Below are 15,027 nucleotides of genomic sequence, written 5' to 3'. Positions count from 1 at the left end.
TATGTAAATAGTTATAGGTATAAAATTTGAGTTTAAAAAAAAAATACATTAGTCCCCTGACAAATTTCAACCCATTTCATAGTCATCGATCAAGATTATTGACTCATGATTTCAAAACACCCTAAGAGTAATCGAAAGGCAAATAAATGCTGAGTTTTTATTATTTATTTTCATAAACCAAAATATGAGGAGAGTGTCCATGCTTTGCACATCCACTTTTGATTTAAATTCCAAATATTTATTCTTCAGATAATTAAAGTCATATGCAAAATGAACACTGCTGTATGACCAAAAGAGAAAAGTAAAAGGTATCAAGTTTTAATTTCATTTGTTACTTTAAAGAAAATTTCTTTTTCAAATAATAAGTTTCAAAATTAAACATATTAAATGTTAAAAAAATTTACTGAATGAGATAGGCTGGTTAAAAAAAGAATCGTAAAAAAATAAATTAATTAGAGAAATTTATTTAAAGGAGCGATAGCCATCTAAAAATGTTGTATGAGACTAGGAATATCAAAATGGGTAGAGTGTAGTATCATATTCAGAGGTCGAAATTAGCATCAGCTACTTAGGTGCCATTGGCAACCAATATTTTTTTCTTAGGTGCCGTTATGCTTTACTTGGTTGCAATTTGCAAATGCGTTCAATAACATGCTGAAATTTATACTAAACCATAATATGCATGAAAACAAGCTGATATATATGTACAATGCATTAAAATAATGCATTTTGGAATCACCTGCTAAGTTTATACAAGTTTCATAATTACTATTAACTTAATTTAGTGACATAAAACCAAAAAAAAAAAAAAAAAAAAACAAATTCTAGATTTTAAAAGTATTAAAAATATTGACAAGATCCAAATAGATTGCAATCTCGAACACGATACGCAATTTTCCACTAAGTACAAGTTTAGTGTTGGAATGATTTCGAAAATAAATTTATTCATTAAAAAGAAAAACAAACGCAGAAAATAAGTTAATCTGAAGTGGCATGCGACTAATTGTCAAAAAATATTAATATATTTACAAGATGCAAAAGGATTGAAAGGTCAAAAGCGAGAATACACTTCCCGCAAAGCACGTGCTCATTGTCCGCATGTTTTGAAAAAAATAATATATTATAAATTAAAATAAAAAAGAAAATAAGGTAACCTAAAGGTAGCATATGTAAAAATAACTTCTAGATTTTAAAAGTATTAAAACATTGACAAGATGCAAAAGGATTGCAATCTCGAACACGATACGCAATTTTCCACTAAGTAAAAACAGTTTAGTGTTGGAATGATTTTGAAATTTTTTTATTCATTTAAAAGAAAATCAAACGCAGAAAATAAGTTAATCTGAGTGTCATGCGACTAATTGTCAAAATATTAATATATTTACTTACAAGATGCAAAAGGATTGAAAGGTCCAAAACGAGAATAAATTTCTCACAAAGCACGTGCTCATTGTCCGCATGTTTTGAAAAAATAATATATTATAAATTAAGATAAAAAAGAAAATAAGCTAACCTAAAGGTAGCATATGTAAAAATAACTTATAGATTTTAAAAGTATTAAAACATTGACAAGATGCAAAAGGATTGCAATCTCGAACACGATACGCAATTTTCCTCAAAGTAAAAGTTTAGTGTTGGAATGATTTCGAAAATAAATTTATTCATCAAAAAGAAAAACAAACGCAGAAAACAAGTTAATCTGAAGTGGCATGTGTCCAATTGCCAAATAATATTAATATATTTACAAGATTCAAAAGGATTGAAAGGTCAAAAGCGAAAATAAACTTCCGGCAAAGCACGTGTTCATTGTCCGCATGTATTGAAAAAATAATATGTTATAAATTAAAATAAAAAAGAAAAAAAGCTAACCTAATCGTAGCATATGTAAAAATAACTTCTATATTTTAAAAGTATTATAATATCGGCAAGATGCAAAAGGATTGCAATATCAAACACCGGAACTATTATTCCGAGAAGAACGTGTTCAGTATTGAAAATTGCATTTATGATGTGTTTTGAAACACAATTAAGCGCAATTTAATAAATATCTTTCTTTACAGACTTCACATACCATCAGGTCTTCACCCTTTCTTTCCAACCACGGAAACTGCTTTTGCCACTTGATGAAAGTTGCAGCGTTGACACTTTTCCGTGTACATTTATAAGTCGTATCTACTTCGTCATTATTTGTTTCTATTTCGACTTCATCGGCAATCCTTGGCCGTTTATTTCCGCTAGTATTTAGTGGCGTAAAATATGACTTTAAGTTACGTTTACTCATATTTTCAACAAATAAAAAATGATGGTAGCGATGATTAAAAAAAAAAGAAAGAAAAAAAGATGAGCGAAATCCTGTGGGAAAAAAAGGAATCCTCGTGCTCGCCGTGCGTTCATGTTACGACGGGGGGTCGAACTTGAAACATGAAAAAGATCAGACTATCTGCTCAAACAACCCTCAGATGAGTCCGGTTTTGGAGGGGTGGGGCGATCGGGGGTAAACAACACTAAGGGAACAAAGGGGAGAAAAGATTACTCCAGAAAGAGGAGGAATGGAGGGGTGTGCTTGCAATGACACTGGCTTCTACAGTTCGCGGGCGAAGGTGGGGGGGGGGGGATTGTTCAAGCTTTTCCGACTGAAAGCGATACTTCCAGGAAATTTTCCGCGATCGCAACGCACGCAGATGTTTTTGGAGACAAATCTTCGGAAAGTGAAAGCTTAGTAGGGGGGAAAGCTAGGCGTCACAGTGACGACTACGTTTCAAATCGCGGTCGTCAAAATGAAATTTACAGTTGCAAAATACGACTAACGACCGCTAATTTCGAGCACTGATCATATTATATACAGTTACTATACATTCAATTCTAAAACGTTCAAGATGTACAGCAGCTGAAGCTTTGACCATTAGTTGGCTAAAGCTTTAGTACTTGGCGCGGCGACCAAACTGTGCTTTGTGCCATCTCTAATTTAAAGTTTAGTTAAATGATAGATTCAAGAAAAGGGAATTAAACTATATCTTGGCATTTTTTTCCAGCAAACTTTTAAGTTATGGCTACTTTTATTATTTCATGTGTTATATCTTGACTTCATGTGGCCACATGCATCTTAAGTTGGTGTTTTACGAAGCGTTTAATTGAGGTGCATGTTATTCCACCTGTAATACAAAAGTTGGACAAGTGGTTGGTCAAATTTTAAGTATACATTTTGCACTTATTTTTGAGATTAATAATATTTGTATTTTATGTGATCTGTTTCAATTCAGTCAGAATGTTTTTTTTTTAAATCAACAGAAGCAGTCCAAGAAGCTGTGAGGAGTACATCTAGTCAATTTGAGAAAAAGCTTAGCCAAATTCAAAAAGTGAATGAAAAATTGGAAGCGGAATTGCAAGAACTAAAGAATCGTGAAAAGTTTGTATAAGTTCATAATTTGATTTGTGTTTTTTAAAGTTTCATGCCACTGCTGTTCTTTAAGTTTTGTTAATTTTTACTTCCTTGTATACAAAGTAAAGACTTTTATTTGCAAAAAAATTCCCAACCAAATTTATACTCAAAGTTTGATTTAAATTATCCCTAATGATTTTTTACTTGCATCATGTCTGTTAGAATTTATGTACGTACAACTTCATGTTCAACCAAAGAATCCATTTTGACTATCACAAAGCCTATTTTGATGAGCTCCATTGTTATAAATAGTTGTGTGTAGATGCATCCATCGTTTGAAATTAATACTGGTCCCAGACCAGTACAATCTGCCTCAGATCACCATAAAAAAATAATCAGTTGCCTGCTAAACCACTAACCTATTTTTAATCACACTTGGCTGGCAAAAATTCAAAAGCATTAGCCAAGATGATGTTTGTCTTTAAATAATTTGGCAAATAGCTTTATATACAGGCCTGGATCAATAACTTTTGGCTCCCCCTGCAACAAAATCTGTAGGGCCCCTCACCAGGTGCCAGCAGTGTGTATTTGCAACGCTAATGTGTCTTAGTACTATTTTTTTTCAATTTCTTGGGTTGTTGAACCCCTTAAGAATGTGGACCCCAAGCACTGTGGGGACGCAGATCTGAGCCCGTTTATATAATTTTAAATCGCACATCCACATTTTGCTCAATATTCATCATACTGGGGGGGGAGGGGGGCAGGAATATCTTCTTAACGTCTTAAAATGAAGTAAAAATGGTCAAATTATATTCTTATTTTTGGTTTCCTACTTTAAGGGTGACCAAATGAAATAGGTTATTAGACTGTGTGCTTTGCTGTTTAAGATACCATATATAAATGTTTATTGCTAATCTTTAAGAAGCAAAAAGTTTCGAGTCTTGAAACATTAAGTGTACGAAAAAATCCTCATCAGTAGAAAAATGTCTTATGTTTGTTTATTTGTATCACGTTGTTTAAAATTAATGTTTACCATTTTGAACTATTCCTAGTCAATTAATAGTCTTCAATAAATATCAGTGAATCTTTTAAAGCTATCTACCCCATTGCTCATTACAGCCTCTTTGGTGCCTACTTAAAAAAAGCACTAAAGTAGCAATTTTCCTAATTTTTATGAAATTAACATATTTGTTAAAACATGCAAACTTACGTAATGTTTAGTTTTTATGTAATACTTAGTTATGTAATAATATTAACATATACATAAAAACAAAATTTTTACCATGGAGTGACATCAATAAAAACTTAAACAATGTAACAATAAAATTTTTTTAAGTTAAATTTATTGAATGATGGAGAATAAGAAAAATTTTTTTTGCAGCAATGCATAAAAGTTATATTGTGAAATTTTAATATGGTATTCAATGCGCATCAGGGTTTAAGTTGGGTTCAAAAGTTCTTTAGCATAAAAGCTAAAATTGAGGGGAAAATGTTAGCAAAATGGTAAAATGTTATACATTTTCATACATTTATATATGTTCTCAGTGTGTTTCATCTCCAGTTGAAAATACAATTCATATTTCATCTGTGACATCTTTGAAAAAAAAAAAAGTACAACAGCTATTTTTTAAAAACATAAAATAAAAAAAGAAAACACGATTGGTGTTTAGAACGTTGCAGTCCAATCGTTGCACCAATCGTGTTTTCTTCCTCCTAATAAAGCAGGGTATTGGGGAGACATAATGCTGCATAAGAGTAATAGTTATTGAACTTAATTGTAGTTGAAACAATTTAGCTAAGATTTAAAAAAGATTAAGTTGATTATCGTCATTTATGCTTCCTCTCTAGGATCATACATTTCTTTTTTTTTTAAATTTATTTTTTATTTGAGCAAAAAAGCGAAAATGCATTGCTTTATTTTCGCAATTCAGATAGTGTTTTTGCATTATGCGAAAAATGCGACCGTAGCGGAAACCCTGATGCGCATAGATTAAAAAATGTTTCATTGTCGTCAAATACTTTATTAGTAAGCTGCTTATCATGAGAACTTAAGCTTTCATATGCCATCACCAATTTTGATGCAGTTTGTAGTCCAAGCTTGTTTCTAACTTTGCTTTGTATCATGACAAAATTTGAAAAAATAAGTTAAGTACTTGCTGATGAGGCTACGCAATGAAAAAGTTGATATGCAGAATTGAAAATACTTTTTAAATCACTATCTCTTCGCTAGTTTCCACTATTCTGCTGGTGACATCATGTTTTTGATTGCCTCCACAGGGGGTTCGTACAAGGAACAATTGCCTCCTCACTTCCAAAAGGATCGGAGCATCACCCCCCTCTCTTTTATGAGTTAAATTAACAATAGATAGAAAAATGTGTTTTTACTGGTTAAGATAATTTATTTCACTAAAATAAAAACTAAAAATTCCAGATAAATACACTTTTCTCATATTATTTCTCATGAATGGAACTTTTATTAGGTTCATTCAATAAAGAAGGAGACAGGCGATAAAACTGATTTTATTCGATACTCTACAACAATTCTGACCAAAGTTCTTTTTTTGCATTGACTGTTGTGGTCTAGTGTTGCCGTGCAACAGAATGACAGCCCGTGAAAGTTTACGTGGACCTTGCACAGCTAATGGAGTAAAAGAACTTTTTGGGCATTTAAGTGAGAAATCTTGAACTACCCCTTTTATAGTCCAGAACTATCCCCATGTGATCCCCTATCTTTGGGGAACTCAAGAAGGCATTCCAGGGACAATGACTTCATTTGGACGATGAAGTAAAAAAGTGCATGCATGATTGGTGCCAGCAGCAGCAGCCATGACTTTTTTGAGTACAGAACTATGCGACTAATTTTCCAGTGGGATAAGTGTTTAAACAATTTTGGTCAGAATTTTTGATGAATATCGAATAAAATCAGTTTTATAGCTTCTGTCTCTTCATTTATTGATTGACCTTAATAATTCGAAGGGGGGAGTCTACGGTGGTCACCTGTCCTGATTGTCCAGCCACAATCTACTTTTTTTAGAGGTCACTTAACAGGTTATGTGAAAATCCAATAACATAAATTTCCATTTTACGAAAAAGAGAGGGGGGGACTTTCAAGGGCGCCCCCCCAACCCCTATGCCTCTTTTGACCACCCACTTTTTCGGAGCAACACTGCCTCAGAAAAATATGAATATACTTTGATTGCTGGAAATGCAGATTTTTTTAATAGAAAATGTAACAAGCATTGGCAAGATTTTTTTTATCAATGTCATTCAGCCATGCCTTGCTATTTTTTCTTGGTAAGTCCTTCCCCCATGTCTTTCTGATGCAACATAATGATGCAATGTGAGCTGGGGTGGTACAGCCATCATATCTTTTCAGTAGAAACTTGCTATGAATTTTAAGTTCTTCAGCTTTCAAAGCATCAAAAATTCATTGTTTAGGTATGCAATAGGTGAGAAATTTTTTTGTAGCACATCCAATGAAATACTGACAGGTTTCAAAAGAGAAATTCAATGTTTCCCTTCTTTGTGTAACCCAATATTATTAATTATGTTCTTTATTTGTATCTATTTTGTCTTCAAATTCATTGATAATTTTCAAAAAAATATTTGTATTTTATGCATTTCTCTTAAGCATTTATTGTGACTGTTCCATTGATTTTAATTTCTGTTATTGTAATATATGATAATGTAATCAGACAATAGCTCTTCCCCTTTGTTGAATTTTATTCCTTTTAAGTGAAATATAATCTAAAATTAGTCACATCAATGTATAATTTACAATTTTTTTGGTTCATTAGAGTCTGAAGCATACATTCATTCTATTTTTATTAAATGATTAACTGACAATAGATAAAGTATACGATTTATATACTAATTTTATGACATCATAAGAATAAATTTATGCATCAAATGCATGCCAAATTAGTTCATTTTCATTTCGTCCAAATTTGTCCATTAAAAGTGGACGAAATAGCACCCCTCTTCAAGGCATTGTTCAACCCTTCTCAATAACAGTGGCATAGATTGAGAAAATATTAATGCACTTAATGTTCCCACTAGAAAATTCCAAAAAATATTTTTATTCTCAAAACAATACTTATTTTCGATAAGATTTTCCCATTTCAAACAAAATCAATTTTGAAGTTACAATTTTGGCATAATGTTGAGTTATTTTCTTCATGTTTAGTGGAAAACTTAACATTGTTTTATCATCATAATGTAATGACATAATAATAATTTAAAATTGCTTGCTTTTGTTTCAGTGATCATAATTTGAAAAAATATTTTACTTATATAATTGAATATGGAAAATATATATATATATATATATATATATATATATATACATGAACATGTGTGTAAATTTTCGTATTATTCTAAAGTTGAGGTTTTTTTTCCAGGGTTGATTTATCTCGAGAAGGTGTTTTAGCAACAGTAACTAAGTCTTTAAAGAGAGTTGGAAATTTAGGTGCTCCTCTTCCTTTTACTTCAAGTACGGGTGAATCTAAGGAAAATTTAGAAGAAAGTATGAGAAAGGTAATGCATATATAAAGTGGAGTAGAAGCATTTATTTTTTACTTCAAAAAATACATCTTAAATTCTTAAAAGACAAATTTTAAATTCCTTTTTGCTTAGTAATTTGATGTGCTTCATTTTGATGATTTTCCTTCTGATGAATAACAGTTAAAATGATTATTTTATGTTTTAGTTTATGTTTTAGTTTGTGTTTGAAGTGTTCTTAATTGTAGCAATTTGTTTAACCAAATGAATCTTTTATTTTCATATCAATTAAATGTATGGGGCAAATAATCTACTAAGTTAACTGTGGCGCTAAGTTAACTGCAGTAGGGCTTTTGTTTTCTCATCGGAACCAGTTCTTCTGTTAACTAAATTATATATTAAAAGCAAATATGTATTTAATGTAGAAAACAATTTTAGGCTCAGGAAGAAACGGAAATGTTACGAAGCTTAGTTGTCCCTCTGGAGGAAGAGATCAAGGCATTGAAGGACAAATTGCGCACAACAGATGAGCAATTGAGGTTATATGAAACAGCTTTTGCGGATTTAGTAAAAGGTTTAGGATCTGATTCCTTAGCCGAGATGATAAAAGGAAAAGGACCGGCAGAAGTGGTTGAGCACTTGGATGAAAAAGTAATTACTGTTTAATGTTTATTTTCATTCTGAATGCAGAGCTGCAAACTGCAAACTTGTATGATTTTCCCACACACTTTACGAATTTTAATTAAATTGTACGATTGTATGGAAGATAGCTCATTTCATATAAATTTTGAATCTTAGTTGAAAGTAAAAATATCTAATTTCGCTACCTTTTGTGCTACATGATGGCTTTAACAGTTTCATGCTTCTAACACATGACCATTCCTGCTAATTTGTATGCATTACCTGTTAAAAATGAGTGTAACATGTTGTTTTGACCCTTTTTTTTGTTGTCACTTTTATATTGAAGTCGACGTTTTACTTAATTTTTACCATTAAGTAAACCGGTGCTTGATACATTCTGATTTTACAGTTATTTATCAAAACCTGCACAGAAATTGTGCTTCCAAAACCTGTACATTCATTGCTATTTTTTAAATTGCAATTTTCACAATGATCTGCATATTTAAATGGATATTTATTACTCGTTTTGAAGGCTCTTTTTCTAGTAAAACATATTGTAAATGGTCTATTAGCAACCCAAGTCTCTCCTAGACAGACCCATGATTTATATCCTTAATAAATAAAAAATAACTCTTCGTTTTTTGAAAATTAAAAGTCTTTAAATGTATCATTTCTTAAATTATTCAATGATTATTTAATGTTTTTTTAAAAATTAAAAGTTCAACATTTATCTCAAAGAGTTCATTTCAACTTCAGTGTAGGATAGATCTTCAAAAAGGAAAGTTGAATAATCAAATTTCACTGTATAAGCAAGCATTTTGTTTTCTTTTTGAAATGTTCATGTTAATATGATTTGCAATTTAGCTGCTATTTTGAATTCCTCTATAAAGTTACACAATTTATACATATTGTGAGTGGAATGTTTAAAAGTTTCATTAGCTTTTTTTCTTTTTAAAGCTTACTACACTAAGTCAAGTACTTCAGGCTGAAAAAGCTTCTAGAAGTGATTTAGAAATGTATGTTGCTGTGTTAAATACTCAAAAAGCTGTGATGCATGAAGATATGGACAAGATAAAGTTGGAATTTCAGGAAAGTAAGAAATTGTGACGCATTATATTAATTTATAACCAAATATAAATTAATTTACCTCTTTTTTTTAAATCTGTAGTTTAATAGTATTATCTGCACTGTAGCTGAATATGCCACCAAAACAACTAAACAATAATGTAACAACTAACGAAATAATAGAAATATAAAGGCAACTGTCAACAGAAAATTCATTACTTAGGCTTTTTCTATATGCTCCCTGGCCTCCCAATACCTACCGGATAAACAGTTACTTGATAATGCAGCAAAAAGTGCTGTGTATTTAGTATTAGATCTTCTCCACAAATAAAGCAGTTTGACTTTCAAGAATATCAAATTTGAAAAGATAATTGGCTACAGAGTCGTATCCTGTGGCAAGTCTAAATAAGGCAACTATTGGTCTCAAAGGCTCTCATAGGGAGGAGGGGGGGGGGGAGCAAGTGGTGGCTTGAGCCTCCTCCCCCCCCTTAGAAATTAGAACTTCCTTGCTTTTAGTATTTTTTTCTTTGCAAAGATGTAAAAACATTTTGCTTCCAGCTGTTAATGAATAAGTTACTAAAAATGTCAAATTTTAATAACTGTAATCTGCACTGAAATCAGTTTCCATGGGGAAAAACCTTGGGGAAAATATCTGAGCCCCCCTCACAATTTTGCATATGGGCACCCATGCTTGGTCTTCTTGTTGTTGTAGGAACAGAAGTAATTGCATTTTTCCATTCTTTATTTTCAATTTTGCTTAGTTTTCTCCCTTCATATTGCAAATCTACCTTTCTCTTTATGATTTTTGATATTGAATAGAAAGGTATTTTGTTATGTAGCGTTTGTATTACTTTTAGTTCCTTATTTTTGCTAATTGGGCAGCCGCATCATTTTCTAGAATTTCACAATGGGCCAGGATTTATTGTTGTCTATCTTCTTTTTGCTCTCTTTCATTTGTTTCAGGTTTTTCCTACTGTCTGCAATTTTCCTTTTTTTTTTTTTTTGGGGGGGGGGGGGGTTCTTAAAGGAAGTTATTACTTAAATAGCAGAATTAGAATCTGATTGCTGAATAGCTAAATATTTATTACACATGCAAATATTTTTTACTCTTCTGTTCCAGAACTTATGTTAGTAAGGTTTTTAATGTTTTGAATTTTTTTTACTGTTTTTGATTTTGAAATTACTTTTACCTTTTGCTTTGTATTGGATCTTTCTATAAATTGTTTTTCCTTCATTTTACCGTAGGATTTTTAAAATAAAAATATTGTTTTGTATCATAAATTTTAAATTAAAAGAGCCATATTTTTATTGATTGTTCCTTAATTAGTTTGTCAGTTGCTTGAAAAAGAAAAGAAGGAACATGCTCAGCTGAAAAGAACATGGCAGATGGCAAATGATCAGTTTTTAGAAGCACAGCGACTGCAAATCATGGACATGAGAAGAATGCAAAGTGTTTTAACATCAGAACAACAGAGACAGATTGCTGAGATTAAGAAGAAAGATGAACAAAAAATTAGAGCTTGAAAGGCAAGTCAAAAGATCTGAAAAGAAGGAAATTGAAGAAACTAAAGTGAGTGAAGGTATGAAATTTCATTTTAATACTTATTTTGTTTATTTTTACACTTATTTGAAGGGGGGGGGGGAGTGTGGAAATGTATTAAGTTCACTTTTTAAAGTATTTCTGGTGTTATATATGAAAAAACAAACTAAAAAATTCTTTAAAAAAAATGTAGCCTTTTTTTTTTAAAAGCATGTTAAGTGTATTTGTTATTCTAAGATTTAAAAAATGCTAGTTTATGTATAAAAAACAATAATGCAAAGAAAATCATAGTTAAATCTAATTAAAAGCTGGCACTTGTTGAATTAAGCTAATATCAGTGCTGTAATACATTAATAGTTCACAAAGTGAAAAAGTGAACCTTTTGCCAGACTTTTATGATATGCGAGTTTTTTGTCAGTGCTTAAAAGAACTTTCGCAAACTGAAGAAGAACCTCAGATATACTATTTTCAAAATTGTTAACTGTTTTTAACTCACTTATATTAATGTTGTTATTTTCATTTAAGCTGAAACTTTTTTTTTTGAAGGGGGGGGGGGGGGAGAGTCCTTTTGTCAGGCTTTTTTTTGAAGGTTGTTAATTTCTATTCAAAGCTGTTGTTTATTTCTATTTGGAAAAATTGAAAAATTTGAGACTTCAAACACAAAAGAATTCACATTGACTTATAATCTTTACGTTCTAATGTTTTTTCTTTAAATATCTTTTTAATGTGATCACACATGAAAACAACTTACTTTGATAAAAGCACGGAGCTCTATGACAAGTTAATTCTTTTGTGCATCAAGTATTATTTGATGTTTTCCCTACAAGAACTTAATTCTTACACATAAGTAAATTATTAATAACATTCATTAGTAAACATATTTAAGTTTATATGACCATTTATTGAGTGTATATCAACCAAACCTATAAATGGACATCAAAAGCTAAGAAAAAAGCAATTTTCATTTTCTGTCGTAATATTTGAAATTTATTTAAAAATAAAAATGAGGAAAATTAAGTTACTGTCACAAATTTTTTTTTGACAATTAACGAAAATTACATCCTATCTAAAATTATTTGTCCAATGATTGATTTAACCAAGATGGATAATTGTTTGCGTTTTGAAAGAGATCATCTGTTGCTTCTGTTTGTTAATGTTTCATCTCTGTTGCAGGGTTGGCAAGTTTTTGCCAGAGGCAGAAAAAACCATGGAAAAAACCACGGTTTTTACCGCCCGGCAAAAATAGGTTTTTGCCATTTTTTGCCAAAGTGGCAAAAATAGATTTTGTGTTAACAACTTACGGACAGTTTTTTTTCCTTTTATATAAAAGTAAAAGCATGAAAAGATTTTGATAAAAGGCTTTGCCATTTTCTGTAGAGTGAGCTAGTATCACTAAAAAGTAGAGTAAATATAGAATGCACATATTGATCAGCTTTTTTTTCTTCTTTCTAAATTCTTCTCTTGGCTATCCATTTTCCCAGTAAGTGAGAAAAAATGCATTGTTTCTTTAGTGAGGAAAAGTTAATATTTTTCTATATTCAAGTAAATATTCTGTTATTAATTAATAACTTAAAAATCTTAGTGGGATAAAAAAAGTGATTGATTAAATATATATATATATATATATATATATATATATATATATATATATATATATAATTAGAATTCAGTTTTTTTATTAATTTACTAAGCTTAAGTAAACATTCTTTGTTTTAGCATTGAAGGAATTGGCTCATTCTGAAAAAAATTGTTTTAGCAAACATTTAAAATCTTAAGTTTTGCAATCCCAACATTTGTTTTTTATTTATTTTTCACCTTATAAATTAGAATTAACATGGAGAGACATAACTAAAATATTAAAGTGCATTATTTATATTGTATTGTCACTATTTCTTGATTAACACTATAATGCTACTTTATTTGCATTTAGGTTTTTGCCATTTTTTCCATGGTTTTTTCCACTGGCCCGGCAAAAAGGTATTTTTTGCAGGGCAAAAAACCCTACCCTGAGAAGAAGTAAATATGGGAATGGATTGCATACATTCCCCAAAGCAGAATACTACTTAATTTGCGACGTACGTCGCAGAACAGGTGCCTAAACTGCAGAAAAAATTCTGTTCAAATGCGAGAGGAAAACTCAAACAAATTCTCTGCAGAAATTCCACAGATTTCTGTGAAATTCTTTCTGCAGAAACTGCTGTTTTTCTGAAAATATCTTCCAACTTAAGATAGAATTTTGTACAAATTCTGCAAATTTCTTTAAATTAGAAGAAAATCTAAAATTATAGGAAATTACAACAATTTAGCGGAAAGCTTGCGAAAAATATTGAACTTGAAAAGTTATCTGCAGGAACTTTAGCTTTACTTTAAGCTTAAAGAAATCTGAAGAGTTAGTGCAAAATTCTATATTGAGTTAGAAGATATTTGTAGAAAATCGGCAGTTTCTGCTGATTTTCTGCAGAAATTTCATGTTCCAAATCTCAAAAGATTCTGATTTTTCTAGCGTTTTTGCTTCATCTTTTAAAGAAAATGTAACTGAAAAAGCCTTTTTTATTTGTAAAAATTAAAATTTTCCAATTTCCCCGAAAAATCTGCATTAAAAAAGATAAGCACCTAAAGCTCTAGACCAGGGGTCTCCACCCTTTTTAACTCAAGGGCCACCTTGAAATTTTTTGGACACAAGACAAACCAAAAAACTCAGCAATATTATTTCAGTTTAGATGGTTTCATTAGGGCTACCTTGCCCCCCAATACACCCACGATTTTTTTTGAATAAACGCTCAGTAGCATGAACTTAGCCAGAAATTACTCAGAGAGGAGCAAGGCAATGCACAACAGGATAGAGGTTTTTATCCTTTTTGTGCATTGACTACCCCCTCAGATCCGCCATACACATCAGCCTCACGTCAGCCATATTGCTTCAGTTTCCAATTAAATAAAACTTTAAAAAAAAAAAAAAAAATTAGTGATTTACAAAATGAAATTGAGATGCATGCAAATTTTCCTTAAGAAGAAGAGTTAGATACCAAAAGTCCTTAAAAACTTTGGCTGTCTTTAAATTAGAAGAAAGACGGAGGTGGGGGTGATATCTCCCGAATGCGGGTCAGTTTTGGCCCCCGGGCCTTAAGTTGGAGAGCCTTGCTCTAGACTAGGTATTCTTAATAGTAGCCACTGGCTATCAAAGTCTTGAAAAATGGTACCACTTTTGCACTTTTGGTAACCATTTTTTAAATAAAGTATGTATACAGTGCAAAAAGTAAAAAACCTATTCGCTATTAGTAATATTAACAACAAATTAAAATACATACGAAAACAACAGACAGAATTTCACTGGATATGTTTTTTAATTTAAAGATATAAGCATACAACAAAAATAAACATTTTACAAATTTTCAAATACAGTCCAAATGTAGGCAATATATAATTAAATGAAGGCAAATTTGAGAACTCATACATTCTTTGATTTATTTACTAGTTAAAGAATTTCTGTCACCTAGCATGATGTTTTTTCTGGGAATTTACACTTTTAAGAGGTTATAAACACAAAGATGAACCCTTTACGATAAAAAAAAAAAAATTGCTATCATAAAAGCAGTCCATTTTTAAATATGAGTAGATGTAAAAATATGAGGATTCATTGTTTTTATTACTGTAATTGAAAATACTCTGTCTAAAATGAACAAACTCTTTTTTTTTTTAAATTTTATATTATCACCTTAGAGCAACAGTAAGGTATGTAATCTTAGAAACAGCTGTAAGATATCCTACTGTTGTTCTATGGAGACATTGTGTACAAAATCTAGATAATGCTTACTAGAGACTCGAGAGAAGCTTGCCACTTTTGGCAACTGGAACTTGATTCTTTGGTAGCCATTTTCATTGAAATGGTCACCCGTTGATAAGTGGCGACCTCTAATCTAGA

General features: G+C 31.0%; 1 protein-coding gene across 1 annotated transcript in view; it reads left to right on the top strand.

Annotated features, from left to right (window-relative positions):
• The window catches only part of LOC129220529 (rab GTPase-binding effector protein 1-like), a 37,459-nt gene that overhangs the window by 1,804 nt on the left and 20,628 nt on the right, over positions 1 to 15,027 (top strand). The window contains 6 exon segments of the mRNA XM_054854956.1: positions 3,289 to 3,406; positions 7,780 to 7,915; positions 8,318 to 8,530; positions 9,458 to 9,593; positions 10,893 to 11,074; positions 11,076 to 11,145. Coding sequence (XP_054710931.1) covers positions 3,289 to 3,406; positions 7,780 to 7,915; positions 8,318 to 8,530; positions 9,458 to 9,593; positions 10,893 to 11,074; positions 11,076 to 11,145 — 855 coding nt within the window.

This window comes from Uloborus diversus, chromosome 4, assembly GCF_026930045.1.
Source record: "Uloborus diversus isolate 005 chromosome 4, Udiv.v.3.1, whole genome shotgun sequence".
In the NCBI taxonomy this organism is placed as follows: Eukaryota; Metazoa; Arthropoda; class Arachnida; order Araneae; family Uloboridae; genus Uloborus; species Uloborus diversus.
Note: the sequence above shows the minus strand (reverse complement) of the source record. Positions and strands in the feature narration are given on the sequence as shown.